The sequence below is a fragment of the Sus scrofa genome, chromosome 6 (assembly GCF_054392235.1).
Source record: "Sus scrofa isolate SSC_HxYL_T2T_F1_AM1 chromosome 6, Sscrofa_HxYL_maternal_Yorkshire_Landrace_v2.0, whole genome shotgun sequence".
In the NCBI taxonomy this organism is placed as follows: domain Eukaryota; kingdom Metazoa; phylum Chordata; class Mammalia; order Artiodactyla; family Suidae; genus Sus; species Sus scrofa.
Window position 1 is genome coordinate 44,082,311 of NC_139388.1, and position 26,690 is coordinate 44,109,000.

General features: G+C 34.8%; 1 protein-coding gene across 3 annotated transcripts in view; it reads left to right on the top strand.

The window, feature by feature from the left end:
- URI1 (URI1 prefoldin like chaperone) overlaps positions 1-26,690 on the top strand; it is a 67,211-nt gene that overhangs the window by 19,519 nt on the left and 21,002 nt on the right. The window contains exons 2-4 of one of the 3 annotated variants that reach the window (XM_003355831.5): positions 10,409-10,443; positions 23,384-23,462; positions 24,501-24,636. The exons of 1 other annotated variant lie outside the window; for it this stretch is intronic. In XM_003355831.5, coding sequence (XP_003355879.2) covers positions 10,409-10,443; positions 23,384-23,462; positions 24,501-24,636 — 250 coding nt within the window. The remainder of the gene's footprint in view (positions 1-10,408; positions 10,444-23,383; positions 23,463-24,500; positions 24,637-26,690) is intronic. One more of the 3 variants, XM_084958810.1, reaches the window with a different exon arrangement.

A 26,690-nucleotide genomic window follows, 5' to 3' on the forward strand; every position in this document is an offset into this window, starting at 1 on the left:
TGTAATTTTTTTCTAGCTTCTTGAGATGGAAGCTGTTAGAGATGCAGATGTCACTGATTTTTACTATTCTTGCTTTACACAAGGTATATTTTGAGTTTAACATTTTTCACTACTTATTACCTTAGGCACCCCACACATTGTGTATGTTATTTTCATTTTTAGTCAGTTAAATTATTTCCTAATTTTTCTTGAGATTTGTTCATTGACGCAGAAGTTACTTAGATACATGTTTCTAGCACAACATTGTAAATCGGCTATACTTTAATTTAAAAAAAAAAAGATGAAAAAAAGAAACATGTTCCTTAACTTCCAAACACTGGGTATTTTTAGCTTTTCTATTGTTGATATATTTAATTTGATTTTGATAGGAGAATACATTTTGCAAAACTGGGATTTAAGACTTGCCTTATGACCTAACATATGATCCATTTTGGTTAATATTTCATAAGTTACTTGGAAAGAATATGAATTCCGCAGATTTTGAGTTTCATATGTTCGTTTGTTTGTTTTGCCTTTTGTCTTTAGGGCTGCACCTGTGGCATATGGAGGGTCCCAGGCTAGGGGTCCAATCTGAGCTGAAGCCACCGGCCTATACCACAGCCACAGCAATGTGGGATCCCAGCCACATCTGGGACCTACACCACAGCTCACAGCAATGCTGGATCCTTAACCCACTGACCAAGGCCAGGGATAGAACCCACATCCTCATGGTTACCAGTCGGGTTTGCTAACCACTGAGCCATGATAGGAACTCCCGAGTTTCATGTATTTTTTAGCTCAAGTTGACTGAATATGGTGTTCAATTTATTTGGTATACTTGTTAATTTTTTTGTTCTATCAATTATGAAGAAATGTGCATTTAGAATCTCTACTATGATCATAGATTTATCTTTTTTTCTATTTTTTCAGTCTTTGCTTTATACATTTTGAAGTTATGTTATCCAGTGTATACAGATTTAGGACTGTAATAATTTCCTGGTTAGTTGACATTTTATCATCTGAAATAGTTTTGTTTTTAGTGGTATTTCATGCCTTCAGATCTCCTTTGTTGGATGTTAGTGTGGTGATATTAGCATATCTTGCTTTTGTTTCTTTTTATGATGTATCTTTTCAGCTTTTAACTTCAGTGTTTTTGTGTATAAATTGTTTTTTATAAACAACATAAAGTTATTTTAAAATTCAGTCTAGATACCTTTTTCTTTTATCTAGGATAGCTAGTCAATTTCTATGTCATAGAATTACTGATACATATAATTTCATTTTTATCATCTTTCTACTTGATGGTTTTTTTGTTTTTGTTTTTTTGTCTTTTGTCTCTTTAGGGCCGCCCCCACAGCACATGGAGGTTCCCAGACTAGGGGTCAAATCGAATCGGAGCTGTTGCTGCCAGCCTCTGCCAGAGCTTCAGCAACACCAGATCCCAGCCACGTCTGCAACCTACACTGCAGCTCACGGCAACGCCAGATCCTTAACCCACTGAGTGGATCCTTAAGCCACTGAGCGAGGCCCAGGAGACTTTTTTTATCAAATTGTAGTAGAATAGGCCTAGCAGAATTGAAATCATTTAAGTCATTTTAAGTGTACATTTCAGTGGCAGTAAGTACTTTCACGTTGTGGTGTACCCATCACCACCGTCTAACTCTGGTGGAACTTTTTTTGTCGTTCAAAACTGACACTATCCATAAAACAATAACTCTCCATTATCCCTTCTCCCACCTCCCCTGGTAACTACTATTTTACTTTCTGTCTATGTGAATTTGGTTATTCTGGGCATCTCACGTAAGTGGAATCATAACAGTATTTGTCCATTTGTTCTGGCTTATTTCACCCAATGTGTCTTCAGGGTTGATATAGCATATATCAGATTGCTTTCTTTTTAAAGGCTGAGTAACATTCCATTGTATGTAGATAATACATTTTGTTATTCATTAATCCGTCGATGGATATGGGCTGGTTTCCCTTTTTGGCTACTGTAAATAATGCTGCTATGAACATTAATATACAAATACCTGTTTGAGTCCTTGGTTTCAGTTCTTTTGAGTATGTACCCAAAAGCGGGATTGCTGGATTATGTGGGGATTCTATGTTTTATATTTGAGGAACTGCCATACTATTTTCCACAGTGGCTGCACCATTTTACCTTCCCACCAATGGCACAAAAGTTCCAATGTTCCAGTTTTTCCACATCCTTGCCAACGCTTGTTATTTTCTTTCTTTTTTTAATAGCCATCCTAATGGGTATGACCCGGTTTTTCATTGTTGGTTTGTTTTGACCCACTTTTATGTTCTTTTTTTCTCTGCTTTTTCAGTTGCCTTCCTTTGAGTTAATCAGACACATCCTATTGTATATTCTTCCTCTCTGTTAACTTGTTCAAGATAACATTCTGGTTTTTTTTACAATGGTACTTTAGCACTCCACTTTATGTATATGTTAGGACTAAACATACTGTATATTAATACCATGCTTTTTTTTCCTTTTTTTACTAGGGAAATTTTTCCTGGAGATGACAGCATGCATTCATTTATCCATCCCACCTCTTGCATTATTGCTTCCATGTATTTTAATTCTGTGTGTTTTAAACACTAAATACAACATTTGATTGTTCTGTTATTAATATTGATTTATCTTTACCTTTAAAAAAAATTACCTGTACAGTTGCTCTTTAGTTCTTTCTGCATTTCTGTCACACCAAATATTTCTTATGGTAGTTCTGCAAGACATAATTGACATACACCATTGCGTAAGTTCCAGGTATACAATGTATAGTTTTGATACATTTATATAGTACACAGTGACTACTTACAACCTTAGCACTAGCTAACACCTCTACCACATCACCTATACTTGTAGTATCTGCTGGTGTAGAATTATGCGTCTGTGTGAAAATTTTTAATTTTTTCTTGATGTTGGAAGATCTGTTTTCTCTGTACATAGTTATAGGTTTTTGTTATTTTTTTCCAATACCTTAAGATTTCACCCAGTTTTCCAGTTTCTGTCCTCTTTTCTTTGTGTAGTTAGCTCTAGCTTTAACTCTTCTTTTTGCTCCTTTGAAGACACTCTATTTCCTCCCTGCTCCTTCTCCTTCATGATGATTATCAAAAATGTTTGAAAATCAGTATATCCGTGTTGTGCGCTCATATAATTTTTAAAAAGAGTTCTCTTGCTTGAGGTTCTTAGAGCTTCTCAAATCTTTTGGTTAATACCTTCCTCTCTCATTTTTAGAAAGTCACGTCAAGATCTTTTCAAATACTGCTTCTGTCATAATCTCTCCTGTCTTTATGGGTCTTCAGTTATACAATGTTTCATGAATCTCTTACAGGTCTTTTCTGTATTTTCGATTTTTTTTTTTTTTTAAATCTAGGCTTTAACTATGATACTTTCTATCGATCTGTCATCCAGTTCAAAATTCTTTTTTTTTTTTTTTTTTTTTGTCTTTTTGTCTTTTTTTGTTGTTGTTGTTGTTGTTGCTATTTCTTGGGCCGCTCCCGCGGCATATGGAGGTTCCCAGGCTAGGGGTTGAATCGGAGCTGTAGCCACCGGCCTACGCCAGAGCCACAGCAACGTGGGATCCGAGCCGCGTCTGCAACCTACACCACAGCTCACGGCAACGCCGGACCGTTAACCCACCGAGCAAGGGCAGGGACCGAACCCGCGACCTCATGGTTCCTAGTCGGATTCGTTAACCACTGCGCCACGACGGGAACTCCCCCAGTTCAAAATTCTGACTTTTGTGTTTAACCTCATGTTAACACCGCTTACTGAGCTCATTTTAGATGTTTCAGTGATGGATTATGCATTTGATTCTTTTCTTGTATAGCTATTCTGTAGTGAAATATGCTGCCTTACCATGTATTTTTTTCTATCTTTTCTACATTTTTGGGGAACATGTTAATAATTATACTTTAACACCTTTTTTTCATTTCATTTTTGTTTTCATTTCATTTTTGTTTTCATTGCTTTGGCAACTCTTAGAGGCCTTTTAAGAGATGGTTTTGTATTCATCTGGTTTTTCCAGTTTTTAGAGGGATTATTGATCTGCTACTGCCTCTACTTGGAGATAGATGTCTGGACTGAGTTAAGTTCTGTAGCTCCTTGCAGTGATTTATTGTTAATTTTACTATCGTCTCACTGATAGTTGGTAGTGTTTAGTTAAAATAAAATTTTACTACTTGAATTGGTGCAAGGTGACATTTCAATTTGACTTTTTTGTTACTTGTGAGGATATCTTCTTTGTTCTACTGTTTTTTTTTTTTAAATGAATTATTTGTTTCCTTTGAGATCTTCACTGAACAGTTCTCATCGTAAGCTGTGTAGCAAGTTTACTTCTCTGAAGTTTTCTTAATCTGCTATAAACCCTAGAAATGCTTAGAAGAAAGTTTGGAAAGTATTTACTATAAGAAGTCAGGAGGAACTCAGGGTAGGGCTGTTTTGTTTGTATGTATGTGTGTTTTGTTTTCTTGTACATTTGTATGGTTACTTCGTAGACCTGCTTCATTAGATGTATTTAGCTTGGAGTTCTTGTCATGGCTCAGTGGTTAACAAACCCAGCTAGGATCCATGAGGACTCAGGTTCAATCCCTGGCCTTGCTCAGTGGGTTAAGGATCTAGCGTTGCTGTGAGCTGAGGTATAGGTTGCAGATACAGCTCAGATCCCACGTTGCTGTGGCTGTGGTGTAGGCCGGCGGCTGGAACTCTGATTCAACCCCTAGCCTGGGAACTCCATATGCCGTGGGTATGGCCCTAAAAAGACAAAATTGAAAAAAAAAGATTTATTTAACTTGTGCAGATTCTGTGATCACCTTCTCAGGTCCAGAATCTGTATTCACCTCAGTCTCTCTTTATGTCCAGAGTAAATTTGATTGGCTGGCCCAGTCAGTGTTTGATATCTATCCTCTCAATTCACACTGGCTGCAGATGGAAAAATGGGATCCTCTGCCTGTTGTGGATGGGAGGACAGGGCTTTAGGGAGTAAAGCAAGGGAATGGAGAGGAAATGATCGATAGCTCTAGTAAAACAATGGGCAGGCAAGCTGCAGTTCAGGCAGTATTTCTCATTCGGGAAAACAGGTCACCATCTCCTACCTGCAATTCAGAAAGAAGGCTTGAAAGCAACACACAGTTTTCTCTAAGTTCGTGGCATATTCATTTGTTGATGGAACTGATTCAAGTTGATGGAACTGATTTGAATATTTTGGAATAGTCAAAGTTTCATTCCACTTTGAATATACATATTTTGCTGTAAATGTTACTGTATTTGATACAGGGTGGTGTTAGACTGTGGTAGTTCTGTGATGTATGTGTAGTAAATACATTACCTTCACTAAATTATGAAAAGTTCTGAATTGAGAAACACATCTGTTCCTGAGGGTTTTGGCGAAGTGATTGTAGACCTGTCCTTTAAAAGGACTTGCTGCACATTTGCTGTATGGCAGGTAAGTACATTGGTGAATAATGTTAGATCTGGCTAAGATCTAATTGAGCTTTCATCTGGTACAGTTAGAGTTTCCTGAATACTGAGTTGCCTGAATACTACCTCATCCAAATAATTCAAGAAACATAACCTGCCAAATGCGTCAGGGTCTCCATTCCTGGAAATATCACTGGTTGTTTATGTTGCCAGTCTTAAATACATCCAATATGAGAAAATTGTGTATTTATTAGAATACTAGGTATTATGAATAATAAAAAATTGCAGGAAAAAAGAGCCCTAATTTGTATGTAAAACCAAAGGACAATGAGATGTAAAATACCAAATCGTGTTCGATGTAGATCAATATTTGTGTAAAAAGAAAGACTGGGTTTGAGTATGACAAGGGCATTAGAAGCCTGGGTAGGAGAAAACTGGATTAAATGTAAAAGTAAGGATTAAGATGATCATTTTGATTCCATTTTAGCTATATTTTGGAAAAAAAAAGTTTTAAGTGTTTTAACGGTAGCTTATAATTGGAGTTAACTTTTGGTAGTTTTTTATTTTTACTTTTTAGCCTATTTAAAAAGGAAATTTAAAATTTTCATGCAGAAACACTCAGTTTATTATAGTTTATTAGTGTTTAATGCTGTAAGGCGTAGTCTAGCAAGAGAAACAAACCACGTAAATAGGACAAACCATGTAAATAAAAATCCATGTAAATATGTCTTCATAAATGTAGACAGCTTTGATTAGTACAGTCCTCAGATTGTTCCTTATACATTAACCTCTGCAGGGAGAATTTGAAATTGCAATACATTGAAAAAAAGGTTTTGGAAGTAAAGTGAAGCAATTTTGAAATAGGTATCATTTGAGACTTATGCAGACTTACCCTTGGAGGCTGTCTGTTGCAGTTTAGTTTTAATGTAGAATGTTCTTAACCTGGAAAGCTCATAGGTTGATGCCCCCTTGTGGTCTGTTACCAAAACAAATGGCACAAATGGAAGTCTCAATACATGTTAAGTTATTCATTCCTTTCTTTATAAAATTTTCTAAAAAGTGGCTTCTGAGACAAACAGCAAAGGAAAAGTATTCCTATAGTCTATATAGTTTACTGATTGTAAAACTTTCAAGTATAGAATGTGTATATATGTTAGACACTGACCTAAAGAAAAATAGGTTGTTGGGTGGACTGTGATTGTCATCTTAGGTATCTACCTTGATTAGTTATAGTGCCTTAAAAATGTGATGAGATGTGGTAGTAATTATAGGGCTAGCCTATGACCTTCTCTCCCCTAAAACATACACATAGATACACAAATGAGGCTTGGGGAATTTTTTGTCTATACTTAGTTGCTTGACGTGAGAAGGCCAGGGGTTGTATGAGGCATTGGAAGAAATAAAGATTTTTATTAGTGAATTGGTCAATTGAAGTTTATTTGCTTTTCCTGATATTACTGGTAATGTCTTGGCCATGTGAGTGTGGGTTCGTGGAGAAAGTGGAGAAGTAGCAGCATCAGTCATTGTTTTAAAACTGCAGATACAAACAGCTGCTTTTCTTCTTACCCTGTAAGTTTCATGATGGTTGGAAGCAGTCCAGTACAGTGAGTACAGGTTTTGAGATTGGATAGATCTAATTTTAAAGTTGATTTTATCTCTTACCAGTTCTTGGGCCCTTGTATAATGTAGGGGAGGTTATTCCATCTCTGAACACAGGTTTTCTCTTTATAAGAAGAGGTTAAAGGAGTTCCTGTCGTGGCACAGTGGTTGACCGATCCGACTAGGAACCATGAGGTTGAGGGTTCAATCCCTGGCCTCGCTCAGTGGGTTAAGGATTCAGCGTTGCCGTGAGCTGTGGTGTAGGTTGCAGATGTGGCTCGGATCCTGCGTTGCTGTGGCTTGGGTGTAGGCTGGCTTCTACAGCTCCGCTTAGACCCCTAGCCTGGGAACCTCCATATGCGATGAGCGCGGCCATAGAAAAGACAAAAAAAAAAAAAAAAAAGAAGAAGAGGTTAAAACCTACTTTATTGAACTGTTTAATCATATGAAGTCTTGGCATATACCTCTGTTATTATTACTTCTTAGGGTAAGGGCAATTGTGAGTTATAAAGAAAGCGTACCATAGGATTTTCTTACTCTTGGGCTGGTGGTAAAGACTCTTAATGGTAGAGTGAATGTTTCTTAAAAACTGGTAAATTAGCTCATAGTCCTTTTCTTTAGTGTGGACTTATACTGCTACAGAAGTACATATTTGTAAATTCTTGGCTGTAAGTGTGATTATATTACATTAAAGAATTTACTTAGGTCAGTTACTTTAATACTTGAAGCCTCCTAACCAGTTATTTTTATTAAAATGATTCAATAACTTTTTTTTTCTTTAGGAGTAATAGTTGCATATTTTGGCAGATTACATTAAAAAAATAAACTAGTATTGTTCCTCCATAGCTGTCTTACTTTTAAAAATCTTGTGTGAAGGACAGTAAAACAATGAAATGTTTTTTGCTGTTTTGCTTTTTCAGAAGTTGCTTTTAGAACCAGGCTCACTATCTTATAGTCAAATTTATTTAATACTTGAATTAATTTGTGTCCATTTTCAGAAGAAATAAGGTTAGTTGGAGTTAATAGAAAAAACATTTTTTTAAATCCAGATAGGTTCAGTTTTGAATCATAAGATTTTTTTTCCCTTCCAAAAGCTAAGTTGTAAAAATTTACTAATTTTTTCATTTTGAATAACTTGTAAAAAAGTAGAAAGCTACAAAGATAGCTGAAAATGTAAATACAGCTGCTTATGTTCAGATGTTTTTTTGGAATTAGGCGGGCTATAAATCATGTAAACAAAGGTAACGGTAGACATACCATCAGAAGGCTAATTGCATGTATTCATACCTGCTTCTTTCACCTCTTTTTAAATTTTTTTTGGTTCTCAAAATATCCGGCCTGTATTTCGATAATGTCTCATTGAAGACTCTTGTTCTAAACCCTGTATGTGAGTAGTAGACTTTAATGAAGACAGTATTTTGGTAGTGAAAAGTTCTCTTGTAAATTGTGAAATGCGTTTTTGTTTTATCCTTGAATATCTTTTCTTGGAGAGACTTGTATTAGGAAAGGAAAAGGGTGAGGGAAAGATAGATGCAGCAAAATGGAGAGGAGATCCTGGAGGGCGATGGCGAGAATATATATGCTCTTCTACCAGGAACTTGTTTTTTAAACATAAAAAGCATATGTGCCAAATTTACATATTTACTAATTAAAAAGGCTTCCTGGAAACATTAAGTAGACTTATCTTCTATAACCTTTAACACTGTCACTAATGGATATTGCATAGAAAATTTCATCGAAGGTCCTTTAAATAATGTAAATGATTATGAATATGTAACTAGTTAATATGCAGCTACGAAAGGATTATCATGTAGAGGTTAATGAACATTCTGCTCTTATGGTTTGCAGGGCTTTTCTTTTTGTGCTTTTGGCTTACTTCATGCTTGGAAACACATGCCTTGGGATTGGAAAGCATCCTGACTGTTTTTGGGTCTCATCCTTTAATGGGGTTGTTAAATAGGAACTTTATAAAAAAGGATTTCAGGAAGATTTTTTTTTCTTTTTTCAATTTACATTTAATTCTGTTGGTCTATTTTGTAATTACTGCCGAATCAGAAACAGTGGAATGGATTGATGTAGTTTTAGCCTAGCTCTTCCAGATGTAAAGTCAGTAGTCTATTATGTATTATCACTGTTATTAAGTGTTGCTATGTGATTGATACTTACTGAGAGATCTTTATTCTAAAACCGACTTTTTATGCTGAGTTAATATGTAGTATGGTTGGGTATCTGATTACAGCATGTATTTTGGTACAGGATAGCTGCCTTAGTATTTAAAATGTCCTAAAGGAAGATACTTATTTCAGGAATTAAATGTTATAATAGAGGAATTTAGTGACAGGCCAAAAAAAAAAAAAAAAGCAAAAACAAAAGAACCCCCAAACTTGTGATTTTGGGGTGAAACATAGGGCTCTTATACAAGATACAACATTGGCATTTAGAACAGTGAACTAGAGAATGTTTTAGACAATATAGTACTGCTGTCTTTTTCACATAGCCTTGTATTAAGCATTTTGGTTTTTATCCCTTCGTTTCTCTCTAAAATGGTACTACAGTATTTGAGATTATTGTTTAAAATTTTTTATTAATGAGTAGTTTAAAAACGTGATTAGTAATCTTTGAAAACTGTTTTTGAAAACTTTCTTTAAAAAAATTGCCATTCAGATGTTCTCTTTTTCTTATTGGTTAGTGTTCCTAATTTGTTTGCTAAGCATTTTGAGAAACTTGTGAAATGTGTCTGAGGAAAACAAGTGATTTTTATTGTTTTAATTTCATTGTTTTAGTTTTATGAACATAGTTTTAAGCTGGGGAGGAAGTGCTTAAATTTTTATCATAATTCACCAGGGGAACTCTTCAGAGCATCTCTTTATCCCAAGTATTTCTTCTTGAAATGTGGTAGAAAAATATCACTGTACTCATTTTTAATGTGTCAGAATAAAAATTACAGGTGAAGACGTTTGGAGATACACTGACAAAATAAAGTACTTTCACTACTGTCTTTTTTTTTTTTTAACTGATGAAACGTGGATGTTACATTGTTTTTTTGTTATTTATAACGTTTACGTATTCTACAAAATATGTAACATTGAAAACAGGCCTGCAGATTGTACAAAATACTAGTTATCTTATATCATATGTCACCTAATAGTTATGAAGCGGGTTTTGTACCAAAGTATGAATTGGAAAGCTGTAATTTGTTCTGCAGTTATCAGCCTGCATTAGAGTGGTATGATAAAGTGTGCTGCTTAAAAACTAACATTCACATCTCTGTGCATTTGACAAATAAAAATGTATATTGAGATGCTATTAAATCTGTAAAGCCACTTGTTTTCTGATACAATGGTTTTGTAGCTTTGTGCATAGCCCTGTTTTTTCATGAGTAGTTATCTGTTTTCATGACAGGTGGTCACTAACTGCCAAGAGAAAATCCAGCATTGGTGAGTAAAATATGGTTTTATTACATTTCTGAACTACTAACGGGGTTACCTATTTGTATTTAAATAACGCATATACAATTTTTGTATCTCATAATTGAATTCGTGTAGTAATCTCCATTTTGAATCCTTTTGATACTAATTTATATTTTCTATCATCGTTTACATGTTCCCTGATTTCCTGAAATTGTGTCACCATTTGTTTATTCTAATGACCATCTCTTTTCCTTTCCTTTTTTTTTTTTTTTAAGGTAGAATGTCATTACTGTCATTATGAAGTGGAGACTGAGACATTTTGGAACCTAACTAATCATAGAGATCTCTTTTTTGGGGAGTTTTTTTTTTTAAATATATGTAGTAGAATAATAATTAGAATCAGTTGTTTTAAAATCATGATGGAAATATGTACAGATACATCTTCCCAGAGTTTGAAAAATCTAATTGCCTGTATCTCAGAGCCTGCTTTAGAGACTGTACTTTTTTTAGAGTGCAGAGAGAAAGAAAGCGTATCTATTTTAATGTGCTAATCTATAGTGAGTAGGACAGTGCTTGGTAAATAACACACTTTCCTACGTCTTCTAAGGAAAATGCTCAATTTATTGGTGAGTAAAATCTTATGAGTTGTCATGAGGTATAGCTGTTGATCTTGCAGATATCAAATTACAATATATCCATGGTGTGTTTACGAAGATTTTACTGAGAGAACAACAGGAGCTGTCTTGATTATTGTCTGCAGGGTTATTGCAAAATCATGGTAACTGCCCCTTTAGTGGTGAGATTAAACCTTTGGTTATACACCATCAAGCATATAATATTTTAAATTTATTTTAAGAGGCTTTTTCTTCATGCCTGAGAGATCTCTAAGGAAATAATTTATAGTTAGTGTATATCAAATGTTTTTTGGTTTAAATGCACATAGGCTGCAAGCAGTGGATAAGAGTGAAAATCAGTGCCATCTGTACACATCATCTTATTAAATTCTGACTTTTGGCTTGCAGAAATAATCTAAAACTAAATAACATCCACTTTATAAATAAAAATTCTGGGACTTCATTAATTTTCAATAAATGGAAAGTTGTGGTTGCATCCACTGGTGGTTTAAAGCCTGTCAGTATTTCCACAATGGACCGTTCACTTTTCCTTTTACATTCGGCCCAGGTTAAAACTTGAAGTGCAAGTCCTTGGTCAAAGAATTAACCATTTTCCTCTTGCTAATTTGGTCAGAGTGATCCATTTTACAAATCATTCCCAAGGGAAGTTTTACTAGTGTGGTCTTTATTGGTTTGGGGAAGGAATTCGGGAAATTAATAAAAGGTTAGATTCACTCAGAACAGATACTAATTTATACAAATGTGTGACTAATACCTTGCTTCTGATTTGTTTTGTAAAATTCTTTCCCTTCTAGACTGAGAATTCTTTAAGGCTAAGAGATGTGTGTTCATCCTTTTCTCCACAGCACCTTTTACTGTATTTGGCATATTATAGGTGCTTAGTAAATGTCTGAGTAAGTTAAGACCAAATATTTGGTTTTTTTATGCATAACATTCTTGTTTACAAGTATTATAGCAGCCCCAAGTCTGAGGAGCATCGACAGGCAGAAATGTGACATTTACTTCAGGGCAAGTTCTTATGACTCAATCTTAATTTACTGTAGAAGCTTAGCATTTTTTCCTCCATGTATCTTAAAGTAATATAGTACCTTGTCTATACATTAAACAATTACAATAATTTTTATAGTTAGAACTTGCTTTTTCTTATGAATTATTTTTAATATGGCTCAGGATATAGACTTTTATGTGTGTTTTTAATGAGGATCTGATATTGCTAGAATCCAAATGGCCAGTGAATTCACCAATTTATTATGTTAAAAAACTGGAACCAAGTGTTTCTCTCCCCCTGAAAGCCAGGAAATTGCTATTTGGGAGCATTGGGGAATTCTTGTGATATTTATTTTTATTATCTTGATTCCACAAACAATAAAATAAATTATGCTACTGTTTGGAATTGAAAGACCCTGCCATGGAGAAATTCATAGTTGGACACTAAACAGGGGAAATAACAAGAATTTTGTGCTATTTGGTTAGAGATAGGGAAGCAAGAACAGAGACTGGAGCTATTCTTAAGATTGAATCATGCACTGCTTTTGCAAAAAAGCATGTTGCTTTTCACTCTCACCCTTGCTGTTAGCATAGTCTAAAATAACATTTTTCATAACTAAGTTCTTTATTGGTACATACCAATATAATAAGGAGGAGCAAAATACGTGATTTTTTAAAAAAATGCATCCTTATGCTAGTGATGTTTATGCTTGTTTCTGCAATTTTAAAGGATTCTTTAAGGGATGAGTCATGAATATCCTAGCCTTCAAATATAATCTTAAATTTTTCTTTTCTTTTTACGGCCATACCTGTGGCCTATGGAAGTTCCTAGGGTAGGGGTTGAATTGGAGCTGTAGCTGCCAGCCTGTGCCACAGCTGTGGATGGCCACACTGGATCTGAGCTGCATCTGTGACTTACACCTCAGCTTGTGGCAATGCTATATTCTTAACCCACTGAGCAAGGCCAGGGATAGAACCCTTGTCCTCACAGAGACAATGCTGGGTCCTTAACCCACTGAGCCACAACGGGAACTCCTAAAAAAATTTTAAGTGTAGGACACAAAGTAAAAATATTTGTAGAAAAGTATTAGTAATGGTCAGGGGCAATAGGATCTGCCCCCAGAAATCTCTTCCAGGAAATTAATTCAAATCCCAAAACTTTGGTGACCTGAAGACTTTTGTAGTATTTGTTTAATTAATGACAGATAAGAAGGAAATGTTTGAGCCTCATGATTGAGAATTTGTGCAACGCTTTTATAGCTAATAATGGTTTTCAATTTAGTGAAGATTTAAGAAAATTTTTAGGTTCAGCTTTTCCCTCTTATAATCCTTTCTCCTTAACTCGGGAAAGAAGGCATTATAAAATCTACACGCTATTTTCTCATTAAAGTATGGATATACTTCCCACTGTTTGATCCACTAGGAGCTGATTATTCTGTTTGTAGATTATCTGTAATTTTTTATCTTTTTAATTCTTCTCTAAAGAGCGTGGGATTTGGAGTCACAGACCTACATTTGAATCCTGTCATTTACTAACTTTGTCACCTTGGATGAATTACTGTGATTTTTAGTTTTCTTGTAAAGTGATGATGATACTAGACTTGAAGATCAAGTGAGATAATGTCTGTAAAACACCAGACTGGCACTCAATAAATATTAATAGTAGCTCTGAAAAGATTTTTTATTCTTTTTGTCTTTTTAGGGCTGCACCCGCAGCATATGGAGTTTCCCAGGCGAGGGGTTGAATCGGAGCTACAGCTGCCAGCCATAGCCACAGCAACACAGGATCTGGGCCACATCTGTGACCTACACTGCAGCTCACTGCAACACCAGATCCTTAACCCACTGAGCGAGGCCAGGGATCGAACCCGCAACCTCATCGTTCCTAGTCGAATGTGTTTCCGCTGTGCCATGACTCAGGGAACTCCCCTGAGTGGCATTGTTAAAGCTTTACATCAGTGTTTTTAAATAACTTGTATTCTGAAGAATTTCAAACAGAAGGTGACAGAGCAGTGTGCTGAACTCACATGGAGCCGTCATTAAGCTTCAGTGATTACCAAGTCATGGTTTCATCCGAACTGTGTTTCCTTTTAAACAGCCTCTACCTTCTGTCCCTTCCTCCAACTGTTTTGACATGAATCTGAAACATTCCACCTGAAAACATTTCAGTATATATCCTAAAGACATAAAAGACTCCGCAATACCTTTTCAAATTTTAAATTAAGAAATTTAGAATCAGGCAGTACATGTAGTTCAGAATTTAAGAAGTACGAAAGAATATGCATGGTAGGTAGTTTCCCTCTTCTCAGTTCTCTTCTTGGTAAACAACTGTTTTTTTGTTTCTTTTTAAAATTGATTCCTTGCACATCTTTTCTGAAATTGTTTGCTTCAGGGGTGTGTATGTACGCATGTACCTGTTTTCACCCACGTGTTTGTATACATTATGTTCCCGCTCTTTGATCAAAGTGAAATCAGACCATGCACTATTTAATAGCTAAACCTTGGAAATTGTTCTCGGTTAACTCTTACTCTTTATTTTGTTCCCATGAACTTCACTGTGTGTTAAATGTCTAATTTTTAGAGTTGGCAAGTGGTTTTGGTGCCATAAAAGTAAATGATGGCCACATCACTGAGAGAATGGCTTCTACCACTCAAAATATATCCTTGCTAAGCTGTTACATCCATTATTTATTGTTCTTTAAAGAAATTACTCCAAAATGTACTGGCTTAAAACAACAACCATTTACTTGTATATGGTCTGTGGTTGTGCATATGGGCTGAACTTAACCTCTGTTGTTTTCTGCTGATTTTGTTTGGGCTCGCTTGAGTGGTTGCAGCCTTTTGGTAGTTGGGTTGCCCAGAAGAGCCTCACCCACAAGTCTGATGACTATTGCTTGTCTCTAGCTGGGTCTCTCTATGTGCTCTTTTATTTGGTTTACATTACATGATGCTACAAGGGCAGCAGGAATGGAAGCTGCAAGGCCACATTCTGTTGGTCAAAGAAACTCATAAAACTAGCTCAAATTCAAAAGGTGGGAAATGGACACCACTTCTTGGTGGGAGGAGTGACAAAAAATTAATGGTCGTTTTTAATGCACTATAGGTGACTTCTAATGAACATGTCCCACAGAAAGAAGTCTCATTATTTGTGTTGATTTGTGAGAATTAAATGGGCTATAGTAAGTGATGCCTGGCACATACAAATCATTTGTATGTTAGGCATTGTTTCTAATCATAAATTGTGTGCATATGAATTGTAAAAAGAATTGTCTTCCCTCAAATCATCTTAAGAGAGTTTTGAGTAGTAAAGATATCTATGAAATTACCTGAAGCAGACTTAAATGAAAATGTAGAAAGAGATATTTTATATTGTTCAGATGTTTAATTTTGGAAAGAAGACCTTTAAATTTGGACTTAAACATTTTGAAACACTGGAGCATGTGAATTTTGAAGGGGATATTGTAAAGCACATATTGACATTTGTCCTTTTTCATAGGAAACTAGACCAAAAAATACTGTTTTTAAGGAAGAGAATAATTAGTTTGTATTATAGGTTTTAATTAAAGTATATAGTGGAAAATAACTACCAGAGTATGCCCAAATAGTTAAAAATCGCAAGTGAAGATTTGATGATTTTTTTTTTCTCCCTTTTTAATAGTCTCACCTGCGGCACATGGCCAGGCCAGGGGTCAAATTGGAGCTGCAGCTGCAGGCCTCCGCCACAGCCATGGCAATGCCGGACCCTTGGCCCACTGAGCAGGGCCAGGGATCGAATCAGCATCCTTGTGGACACTGTCAGATTCTTAACCCGCTGAGCCATGCCAGGAACTCCGTGATTTTTTTTTGATTCCTCTTTCAAGTTAGTACAAATGGGTGGGAATCTTTATCTATCTCTGATGCCTTGCCTCACAGAAGCACTGAACTATTTTATAACGCTGCTAGTGGTTTATAGTGTATTTCTTATGAGTTACCTGAAACAGCGTTTTCCTGACTTGCCTTAAGATGCTTATATAACATTTATTTTATTTTATGAATAATATATGAAGTATTGACCTACCTTTAATACCTTAAAACATTTATTCATGGTAATGACTTCATTCCTTAGCATTAGATAAATATGAAAACTGTATTTTTCAGAGTCCCCATTTTACTGATGGCATAGTTTTCGTCATTGTTTTACATAGGAACTTCCTTTTGGCCTTTTTCATTTTTATGTGTCGTTCTCCCCCTCCAGTGGAGCAGTGAGCCATTTCCAGATTTTCTGAGGATTTTACATACTTCTGTTGTTGGAATTTCTATAGTTATTTATGAAAATGACCTTGGGGCAAGGGCAAGAGGGAGGAATCATATACAAATTTCCTTCTCTGTCATTCTTCAAGTTCTTGCAGTTTTTTTTTTTAATGGTGTCATGTTTTAGTAAGAAAGTTTTGTGTGTGATGTTTCAAAGCAAATTAAGATGCAAAAAAATGTTTTAAGATGATTTTTTAAGAAATGATTTTTTAAGAAATGATTTAATTAAAATGATTTAAGAAAATCAAGAAATGATTTTTTAAGAAACTCAATCTAGTTTTTTTCTTTGAATACATATTTATAGAAAGGTTGAAATAAAAGAATAAAGATAAGCTTATTCATAATTCTGAAAGAAGCAAGTTCTCTTCCTCTTTTTAATTTTATTTATTTTTTCTTTCTTTTTCTTTCTTTTTTTTTTTTTTTTTTGCTTTTTAGGGCCACATCCACGGCAATATGGAGGTTCCCAAGCTAGAGGTCCAATCAGAGCTGCAGCCGCCGGCCTACACCATAGCCACAGCAAGCCAGATCCGAGCCACATCTGCAGCCTATACCACAGCTCAGGGCAATGACAGATTCTTCACCCACTGAGCCAGGCCAGGGATCAAACCACGTCCTCATGGGTAGTCAGATTCATTTCCCCTGAGCCACGATGGGAATTCCCTCTTCTTCTCTTTTTAAACCATTTGTTTTATTCCCTTCAGTTTCTTAATTCTGTATGTATATTTATGTCTCTCAGGTCAAATTATAAATGCTTAATGCTCTTTCCTTTTCCTTTTTAAAAGAGTTAATGATTTTTAAACTGTGATAGAATTTGTTGCTTCCAGGAGTCCCCTAGCCTTTGTATCCAGTTTTTGGAAGAATCACATTACTTTAATACTTAATGCATTTCTGAAAATAAAAGGCAAAATTATATGTGTTATAGGGGAATTTTTTCGCTAAAGAGTTTAAACTATTACTTAAAAAAAATCCATAATATCATCATTGAGAACATAGTCTTTGCTGATATATTTCTGGTGTCTACATACTTTGTTTATTATTAGTTCACAGTTTCTCACAATCAGCTTAAGTCCAGTGAGTATTTTGATGAATCTCATTGAGGCTACATTTCTATTTGATTTGGACGCTTCATGATTTTTCATCTTTGTCTTAACATTATTAGGTTTGAAAACTACACTTCTTTGTAGTCTGGGATTTTTCATTTTCCATTCATTTTTATTTATTTTTTATAAAATGAGAGCAGTCTACAGTAAAGCTTTCAAGCACAGAGCACTGTGTGAGCATGAAGATGTTGATTACTCAGTGATAGTCCAGAGTTCACATTCTTGTTGTGAGATACAAATTCTAAGTTCTAGTCTATTAAAGATAAAAGGGGGGTGGCTCTCAGTACATGACTGAAGAAAGTGTAAGCTGTAGAAAAAATGGAGGCATGTGTACAACTTAACTTTTTTGTTCATTCATTTTGAACTTATGACCTAATTGGTTATCATTTTCTCATTTTTCCTTTTGTTTAAATCAAGTGATTTAAAGATAGTTTTGAGTATTTTATGTATTTGGGGGAATTCAAAGCCAGGATTGCTATTTTTTGCTCATGTAAGACCTCTTGAAAGAAACAGTAACCTCGCATATAAAACACAGTATATAATAAAAATATATGAGAAAATAAACAAAAAGAAAACAGCGGAGGGGGAAAAAACCCAGTAACCTCAAGGAATCTATGAGCAGACTTCTACTGAAATTTATGCAAAATATAGAGCATTTTTCTCAGGATAGAATCGAGAGGGGTTTTTTTAATCATCAGTTTCTCATAGGTATCCATGACTCTAAAGGGTTATGAATCATTGTTCTAAGTAAACAACACACACAAAAATTTTTTTTTCTCTAAAATATACTTTAGAAATAAAGTAGAGAAAACAAGAACCCAAAATGACAAAACTTGCAAATTAAATTATGGTTAGATTTAAGTAGAAACTGGCACAGACATTCAATGCTTAAAGTCAGTTATAAACTTAGCACATCTAAACTTTTCTTAATCCTCCCTTCTGATTTGTTGCAGAAATGCGTATCGGTTGTAGAGAATTTGGAAAATAAAGAAAATAAAAATTACGTATAAACTCATCAGCTAAAATTAATTGACCTAGGCGCTTTAGGGGCCCATCTTTCATGTTTGGAGTGATATGTTTTTATATTATAAGTATTTATATTTAGGTTCATTTCCATACCTATTTCTAATAATAAAGTTTTCTGATAAACTCATAAAATATAAAGAACATGGATTATTTCATCAACAGCTTCTGATGTAAGTTTCCTAGGTATGAGTTGAGAAAAAGGAATATGATGGCATATTGCCTGAATTTTGTAGTAGATGTCATTTATCTTAGTAATATTTGTCATGACCATTAAAAAAAAATGCTGTTGATTTAATACAGATACATTTCAATTGTTAAAGTATTCCTCTTCCCACCAAATTGCAGAAGGCACAGCAATGTAGATCCTTATTTCAGAGTATTTTTATTGCTTAATATAACCTTGATAATTTGTTTTTGCTTTTTAAGAGGATTCTTTAAAAAATCATTGTCTTTTCTTTCTTTAGTAATGAGATTTCTCTCTTTACCTGTATAATCTATGCCAATATTTAGTATTCTTGTATTTTCTTAATTTTAGAGGTAAAAACTCAGGCATCTGTCAAGCCAGTGGATCTTCAACAAAGAAGCATTGCAAAAAAAAAAAAAAAAAAGTCAGGCTATATTTGAGTGATGATCCCTGCAGCATATGGCATAAGGCTTGGTTGCAGAGCAGGCACTCAATAAATAGTGAATTGAATTGAAACAAAGGTTTCTTGGATGCTTAATAGGACATTCTATAGTGGCTACGATGGACTAAAATTCATTCCTAAAATATATATTCCACACCTTTGGGTTTTATAATTTCTTAAGTTAAAAACTTAAAAAAAAAAAAGTGTTAATGTTGCCCCAGATCAACCCAGATATCAGTGTAAAGCCCTTTCCCTGTTAAGCATCTCTTAGTGTTTTCTCCTTTTTTGTTTAGGATATTAGGTGAAGAGAATGATAGATTTTTTTTAAAAAAAAAGCGAGTTTAATGTCAGTATTTTCTACCTATTCCAGCTTCATGCTTTAAAGTAAAAATTAACAAGATTTTATTTCAGTCAGTGATTTAACTTCTATTTTCCTTTTTTATTCTTTAAAGCTGGAAATTGAAGTATTTATCACTTGCCTCAGACAAGGGACATAGGATTTTTTTTCTTTTTCTCTATAAAGATTTTTTTTTTTGGTCAGTTGCGTTTAAGAAGAGAATTAAAAATAAGGAGTTCCTCTCACATTTCTCCCTTCATAACATTGTATTATGAAAATCTTCCAACATATGGTTTGAAAGGGTTATATAGATGAGCCTTGATCACGTATCTATCCATATCTCAACCCTTAATCCATTTTTTTCTGATGCATTTCAGAGTAAATTGTGGACATCTGCATACTTCACCTGTAAATACATGAGCATACACTTAACTTGCTCTCATACTTTTTACTTTATGAAAATAAGATGTTTCTCCTAAAATCTGTTCTGATCTTCATCCTTAAGGTTAAGGCTAGTTTGTACATTATGTTCTTTTTTGCTGCTGCTTTTTAATAAAAACAGTAGGTGCTTCTCAGAAGGCTTATATTAGCACATGATTATAGCACATGATTACCAAGATTCAACAGATTATACAAGTTTTTTGTATGCTTTATAACAGTGCTTTAATTCTTATTTTCTATAGGAACATTGAGTATAGATGTGTGATGGAAATTAAATCTTATTTATTGCATAATTCTTTTAAATTAAGAATTGAAGGCTGAACTGAATCTATAAAGATCAAATACAGTGAAGCCAAGCACAGAAATCTATATAGAATAAGCAGGCTTGGGGGGGTTTATCCTAACTGCATCTGGGTTTTATTTCCCATTTGGGAAAAAAAAATTGCTTTAAGCAGTTGCTTCTATGACTGCACGTTTTACAGTATCCAGAATTTAGTTTTATGTATCTAAGTGGTGAAATAGAAAAAAAAAAAATCTTCCAATTTTGGTGCAAAGAAAGATGTGTTCTGTAATACATTGGTTTCTAGAATCATTTTTGTATTTTTCGCTGTATAGGCTTTCTGATCTTTTGGGGGCCTATTTAAGCCCTACATATTAGAGAGACTAATGGGAGATAACTGTTTTCCCAGGTGCTTGACCCTATCTATATATTTCCACTAGTGGGAACTTGGGAACCATACTTACCGCAGAGACACTGCTTGCCTCCCTACAAAAAGAATTTCTACATGAGCTGCTTTTAAAATGATCTTCTCCTTTCTTTTTGTATTTTTAGAAAACAATTCAAAATTTAGAAATAGCAGCTTCAGTCTTAAACTGTTCTCCAATATGTCCACATTTTTTGTTCTAGGGAGAATTATTGATAAGTTTAACACTGAATATACTTGCTTTGGAATACATGCGTTGGTCTCTTGTGTTACCCTTGATTGCAACTGCTGTGTGATACTATGTTAGGAAGTCCCCCCTTTCCAGGTGAACTTACCAAAATAATACACCTTCAGTGCTAACTTTAATACCAGCTGTTTAGCAGTCATAGGAACATTTAGACATCTGTGCCGATTAGTCCTTGAGCGTTTGCAAAATTGCTTATCTAAAACATATAAACTCCTAGTGTTTGTAGATTAATAAGGAGTTTTCTGGGTGCAAGCATGGTATTACATCACTTCTTCATAGACAGGGTTCCATTTACTGTTCACACCAATCCTGTCTCCCAAAACTTCCTAAGCTGTTATGTTTAGCTATACTATCTTTTAGTAAGTTATACTGTTAGTATCAAATTGAATGAATTTAACATAGTGGAATTATCTTGATAATATAGTCTTTACTAAACATTTTAGAATTCAGGAGTTCCTGTTGTGCAGCAGAAACAAATCTGAGTACTAGCCATAAGGAGGCAGGTTCGATACCTGGCCTTGCTCGGTGGGTCAGGGATCTGACATTGTTGTGAGCTATGGTATGGGTCGCAGAAGCAGCTTGGATCCCACGTGGCTGTGGCTGGCAGCTATAGCTCTGATTCCATCCCTAGCTTGGGAACTTCCATATGCCATGGGTTCGGCCCTAAAAAGCAAAAAAAAAAAAAAAAAAAAAAAAGAATTGATGTTTTTTGGTACCTTATGGGTAAAGGGTCATTGGATGCTCAGTGTAGATGTTCAGCTCCAGGCAAGGTATTAAACCCTGTATATTTAGTTCTCTTGAATCTGTGAGATAGCTAGGCATTATTCCAATTTTGTCATTGAGGATTCTAAGACTAGGGTTAATTTATATTTGTTAAGTAGTGGAGCTGGTATTGACCCTCTGGTCTGACTTGAAAGCCTTGTTCTTTCTGGTACATAGCCCTGTTCATGAAGTTTCCTAGCATTTTTTTTTTCATAAAAATTTACCCATATGGATGATTTTTGCCTTAAAAAGACATTTTATGTTTACTTATTTTCAGAGATTTGAAAGTTTTTAAAAGCACTTGAACATTAGAAAATGAAAAGGCTGGGAGTTCCCTTTGTGGCTCAGCAGTAACGAATCCTTCTAATAGCCATGAGGATGCTGTTTGATCCCTGGCCTTAACTCAGTGGGTTGAGGATCTGGCGTTGTCATGAGCTGCTTTGTAGGTTGCAGCTGTGGCTTGGATCCTGCGTTGCCCTGGCTGTGATGTAGGCCGGCAGCTGCAGCTTGGATTCTGTCCCTAGCCTGGGAACTTCCCTATCTTGCAGGTGCAGCCCTAAAAAAATACAAGAAAATGAAAAGGCTGGCTTGAAAGAATGCAGGCCAGAAGACCTAGTTTAAGGTCATTGCTTACCTCTCCTTAATAGAGACCTGGGGTCTCTTAATGTGTGGTTTTTCCGTTTTCCTTCTGTTTTATTCTGTAAGAGGAAAATGTTAATAAGAGACCTTTACTATAGGAATATTTTTAGGATGACTAACAGAATATATGTGAAATTCCTTGATGTTCTAAAAACTAAATGAGATCATTTTTATTAATTCTGTTACTGTTGCTTTAAGGGAGCTAAGGAGTAAACTGAAACCAATTCCATGATGTTTATAGAACAGTCCTGTTTTTGTGTGTGTGTGGTTTTTTTTTTTTTTTTTTTAATCTGGAGAGTGATTATCTATCTTGCAATTTATCCTAATTTCAATTTGACAGTATCTATATGTTCTTTTAAATTTCCTGCTGAATGGGTGAGTTTTTGTTTTTGTTATTACTATTATTTTTTTTTAATTGACACCACCCTCCCTCTGCTTTAAAAAATTTCATTGCTATGGTTTTGCTTGCAGCCTGCACCTTAGCAGGGAACCCTTAGGAACCTCATATCCAGAGAAGCTTTGAAAACAGGCATCTCAATGTGGGGCTTTTCAATTCTAGCAGGTGTGAAAACTGAGTAGGGCTCACAGGTATGGGAACATGTGACTGTTTCTGCTCCTACAGATGTTTATTACCTCTCCTGGATTTCTTCTAGTCCCTGTTGATTCTCTCCTACCCTAATCACATTAGTATGACTAACTGAGGAGTTGATGACGCCACATTTTTCAACCTAAAGTTTTCTGAGGACCGAGGCATCCGAACAGATTTTGTGTTCATGATTTCTATTCCACAGCCAGTGTTTATTCACTCAAAAGCTTTTTACTAGCTCTCTTCTTCCTTCTCTTGAGCCCCTGATTCCCTCCAGACTCAGTCTTCCTTAATTTCCAAATTTTATTTATTTGTTCACGTGATCTTCTACCTGAAGAAACACTCAATTCTCAAGATGTGAGTGTTCTCCTTCTAAAAGCTAAACTCCTGGAGAGTCTTAATTTTTTGATAAGTGTATGGTGGCATACTGCCATTGCTAAATTTTGTAAAAACACGGTTTTAAAATTTAAAATACTTTAAAGTTGCTAAAATTAAGTTTTTGATTATCTTGTTTTATGATACATAGCCTGCTTGAGGAATTGTTGATTTGCATATTGATTTAGTGTTTGGTATTTTTTTGTCCACAGGAAGAAGGTAGATGATGACTATACTGCCCTTCAAGAAAGACTCAGTACCTTGCCTGATAAGTTGTCTTATGATATCATGGTATGTTTGGTGTGTTTCTTTTAAAATAATATGTTGTTTCTTATAAAGATATTAACTCTGTACAGTAAAGATTCAGAAGTGCCTTACTGATGGCTAGATCACTGAAGCTACCACAGCAAGGAAGGTTTGTTTTTGTTTTACTTGATAATCACTAATGGTAGTAATAGTTGGTATTTACTACTTTTCTTCTTTTCAGATTTATATTAAATTATGTTATGACAGCATAAATGTTAGCAAAAATTCAACGTATTTGGTATACAGAGTTACTGTGTTAGAAAACTGTAATTACAACAGAAATATAGCATGTAGCTGTTTCCTGTTAGCCAGGGCAGAAATAGACCATAATGTGTAATTCACAGAATTAAACCCTAGGACATTGATTTTTTATTAAAAAAAAAGTGCTGCTAATTTTTGTTTGAATGATCTTCATATCGACACAGCGATCTATTCGTGAAGCCTGAATTAGATTCTTTTGTTGCATGAATCTTCTTTTTCATGAAGACTTTGTTCTTAATTACATTAGCGCAAATATTTTGCAAGTGTATTGTTCTTTATTATCTGAGCTCAAGTATTTTGTAAGTTTTGTAAACCCATTAAAGCTATTTATTTGTTAATTCCTGTTTTGCCCCCAAAAGAGAGACTACTTTATCAGAAATAATTTTCAGTTTTTAAGAATCAAAGTTATTCTTTTTTAATATCTTATTTCTAGTTAGCTTTCATTTAGATTCATGAATGAGCAAGTATAAACATTTGGAAACAATACTAACTTCTCTGAAAGCTATATGTAAAAATGCTCGTTTTGTTTTTTTGTTACAATGTTGATTGATTAACCTAAAATAATTTTCTGTAGGTTTCCTTAGTGAAATTTTAATTTAATGTTAAATTTCCATGAAGTTGACAATTTATTTTTCCTAGTGTGTAGTAAAAAAGACTGCCACACAGTGATTTTAATGCTGTTTCATAAAATGTAGTTTTTAGTGTTTTTAATCTTTTTGCCTTTTTTTTTTTTTTTTTTTTTTTTTTCCTTTAATACAATAGGTACCGTTTGGCCCCTTTGCCTTTATGCCAGGAAAACTTGTTCATACTAATGAAGTCACTGTTTTACTTGGGGACAATTGGTTTGCAAAATGTTCAGCAAAGCAGGCTGTAGGCTTAGTTGAACACCGGAAAGAACGTATGTACCAATTATAAATGATGTTTCTTTGCTGGATGTGTATTGGTTCACAGAGTGTTTGTTATTACAGGTACCATCCGTTGATTTATTAGATGAATGTCATACATATCCAAGGTATTTGTGATTCCCTTGAATTGTACCAACGTTTAAGAACTGTGGGCTGGGGAAAGGAACCATGTGGGTTGGAAATACCACCCACATTAACATGTTTTCAGAAATCATCAAGTGTAAAAGTCATCACACATGGTTTTATAGATAAGAATTTGGATAGATAGAGGAATTGGGGTCATTTCATATTTTATAATTGGTTTATTTTAGGTGCTTTTCATAGACTTAGTTTTGCTTTTAATACTTTAGTACCCAGAAGAAATTTATTTTTTACTTATTGAACTAGGATAAATACTTATTTGCGAAAGGAGAAACAATTCTTAAACAAGAGTTTTGGGGAGTTACTGTCATGCCTCTTGGTTAACAAACCTGACTAGTATTAATGAGGGCAGGGGTACCATCCCTGGCCTTGCTCAGTGGGTTAAGGATCTGGCGTTGCTGTGAACTGTGGTGTAGGTTGCAGACGTGGCTTGGATCCTGCGTGGCTGTGGCTGTGGCTGTGGTGCAGGCCTGTGGCTACAGCTCTGATTTGATCCCTAGCCTGGGAACTTCCATGTGGCCCAGGTGCGGCCCTAAAAAGACAAAAAGACAAAAAAAAAGTTTTTTGGTTTGGAAGAAGTCCTATTTCCATTTTATGGAAGAAAAGGTCAGGTGTGGAGAGATGCTACCTAATATGATGCCCTCAAGCTTGTGAAGTGGTTTGAAGTTTCTGCCTCATTTTGTTGAGATAGTTCTTTAGTTTTCTTTATCTATGATGTTATTTGTTGGTGTATATATATCCATACATTTTGTAGTTGGATGGGTTGACTTGAGTTCTAGCTTAGTTTTATTTTAAAATTAGGTTATTTAATCAATGTTCTTATTTCTGTAATAGCATACTTAAACTGATCATATGATATCACCCCTACCTGCTTTTTAACCTAGTTAAATGTGCATCTGAAAATAAATTCTGTCGCCTTCTTCTGTATAAATGAGGTCATAGAGGTAGAACACAACTGCATTTTCTAAAGCTGAAATTACTTCACTTAAGCATTAGTGGGTACTATTTGGAGAACTCATTTACTCTGAAATTCTGGAATCATATTTCGAGACTAATTGCCAATCAACTCCTATATATATTTTGATCTTTGATATATATATTTTCATCTATATGTGTTTTGATCTTTGATATATTTTTTGATCTTTTGTGATGCTAATCAGAATCTTACTGTTAGGCCTGTGTATAATTTCTGGCAGGGCTAATTCTTTTGGCATTGCTGTATTAAAGTCAGTTATGTATATTAGAGGAAAGAGAATGGGCATAATTTGGTGAAGGCTTTAGCTCCTGGGGTAACTCTGCTGATACGAAATGGGTTCATAGTCTTTTGAAGTTTGTTCACTTTGATTTTCATATGGGTATTTCAGCAAAGAAATCTTTAGAATCAATTTAACATGTATTAATGAAAGAAAATTTTTATAGAATAGAGTAGAGCTCTAAAATAGCAAGATATTTTTTGGTAAATCACTTTCAGTGTTAAATAAGGTTTTAGGAAGTGGCCAAATGGTGGCTTTTGGGATCAATATTTATCTGAAATAATTTTCAGAATAATAAATTATGTTTGAGAACCTGTTTTGTTAAATGAATTTTAAAAATGTGTTTGCATACAGTTTTATAGTTATAATAACTGAAGAAATTGTTTAAGTATGTTATTGTACTTAATATTTATTAAGGAAAGATACTTAATTTTTTTTTAAGGCCAAAGAAATACAGCAGGTTAAACATATCTCCCTCACTGTCAACAGGGTTATTGGGGAAGTGTAGGGAGGTCATTGCATGTTTTAAAAATAGTTAAAGGACAAAATGGATTTAACACAACAGCAGCAAAAGGATTCGGAGGCGGTGACTAAGAGGAAGATGATGTCTGAGAGGAAGAAGCAAGCTCAGGGCCCTACCCTTTGTGCTCACA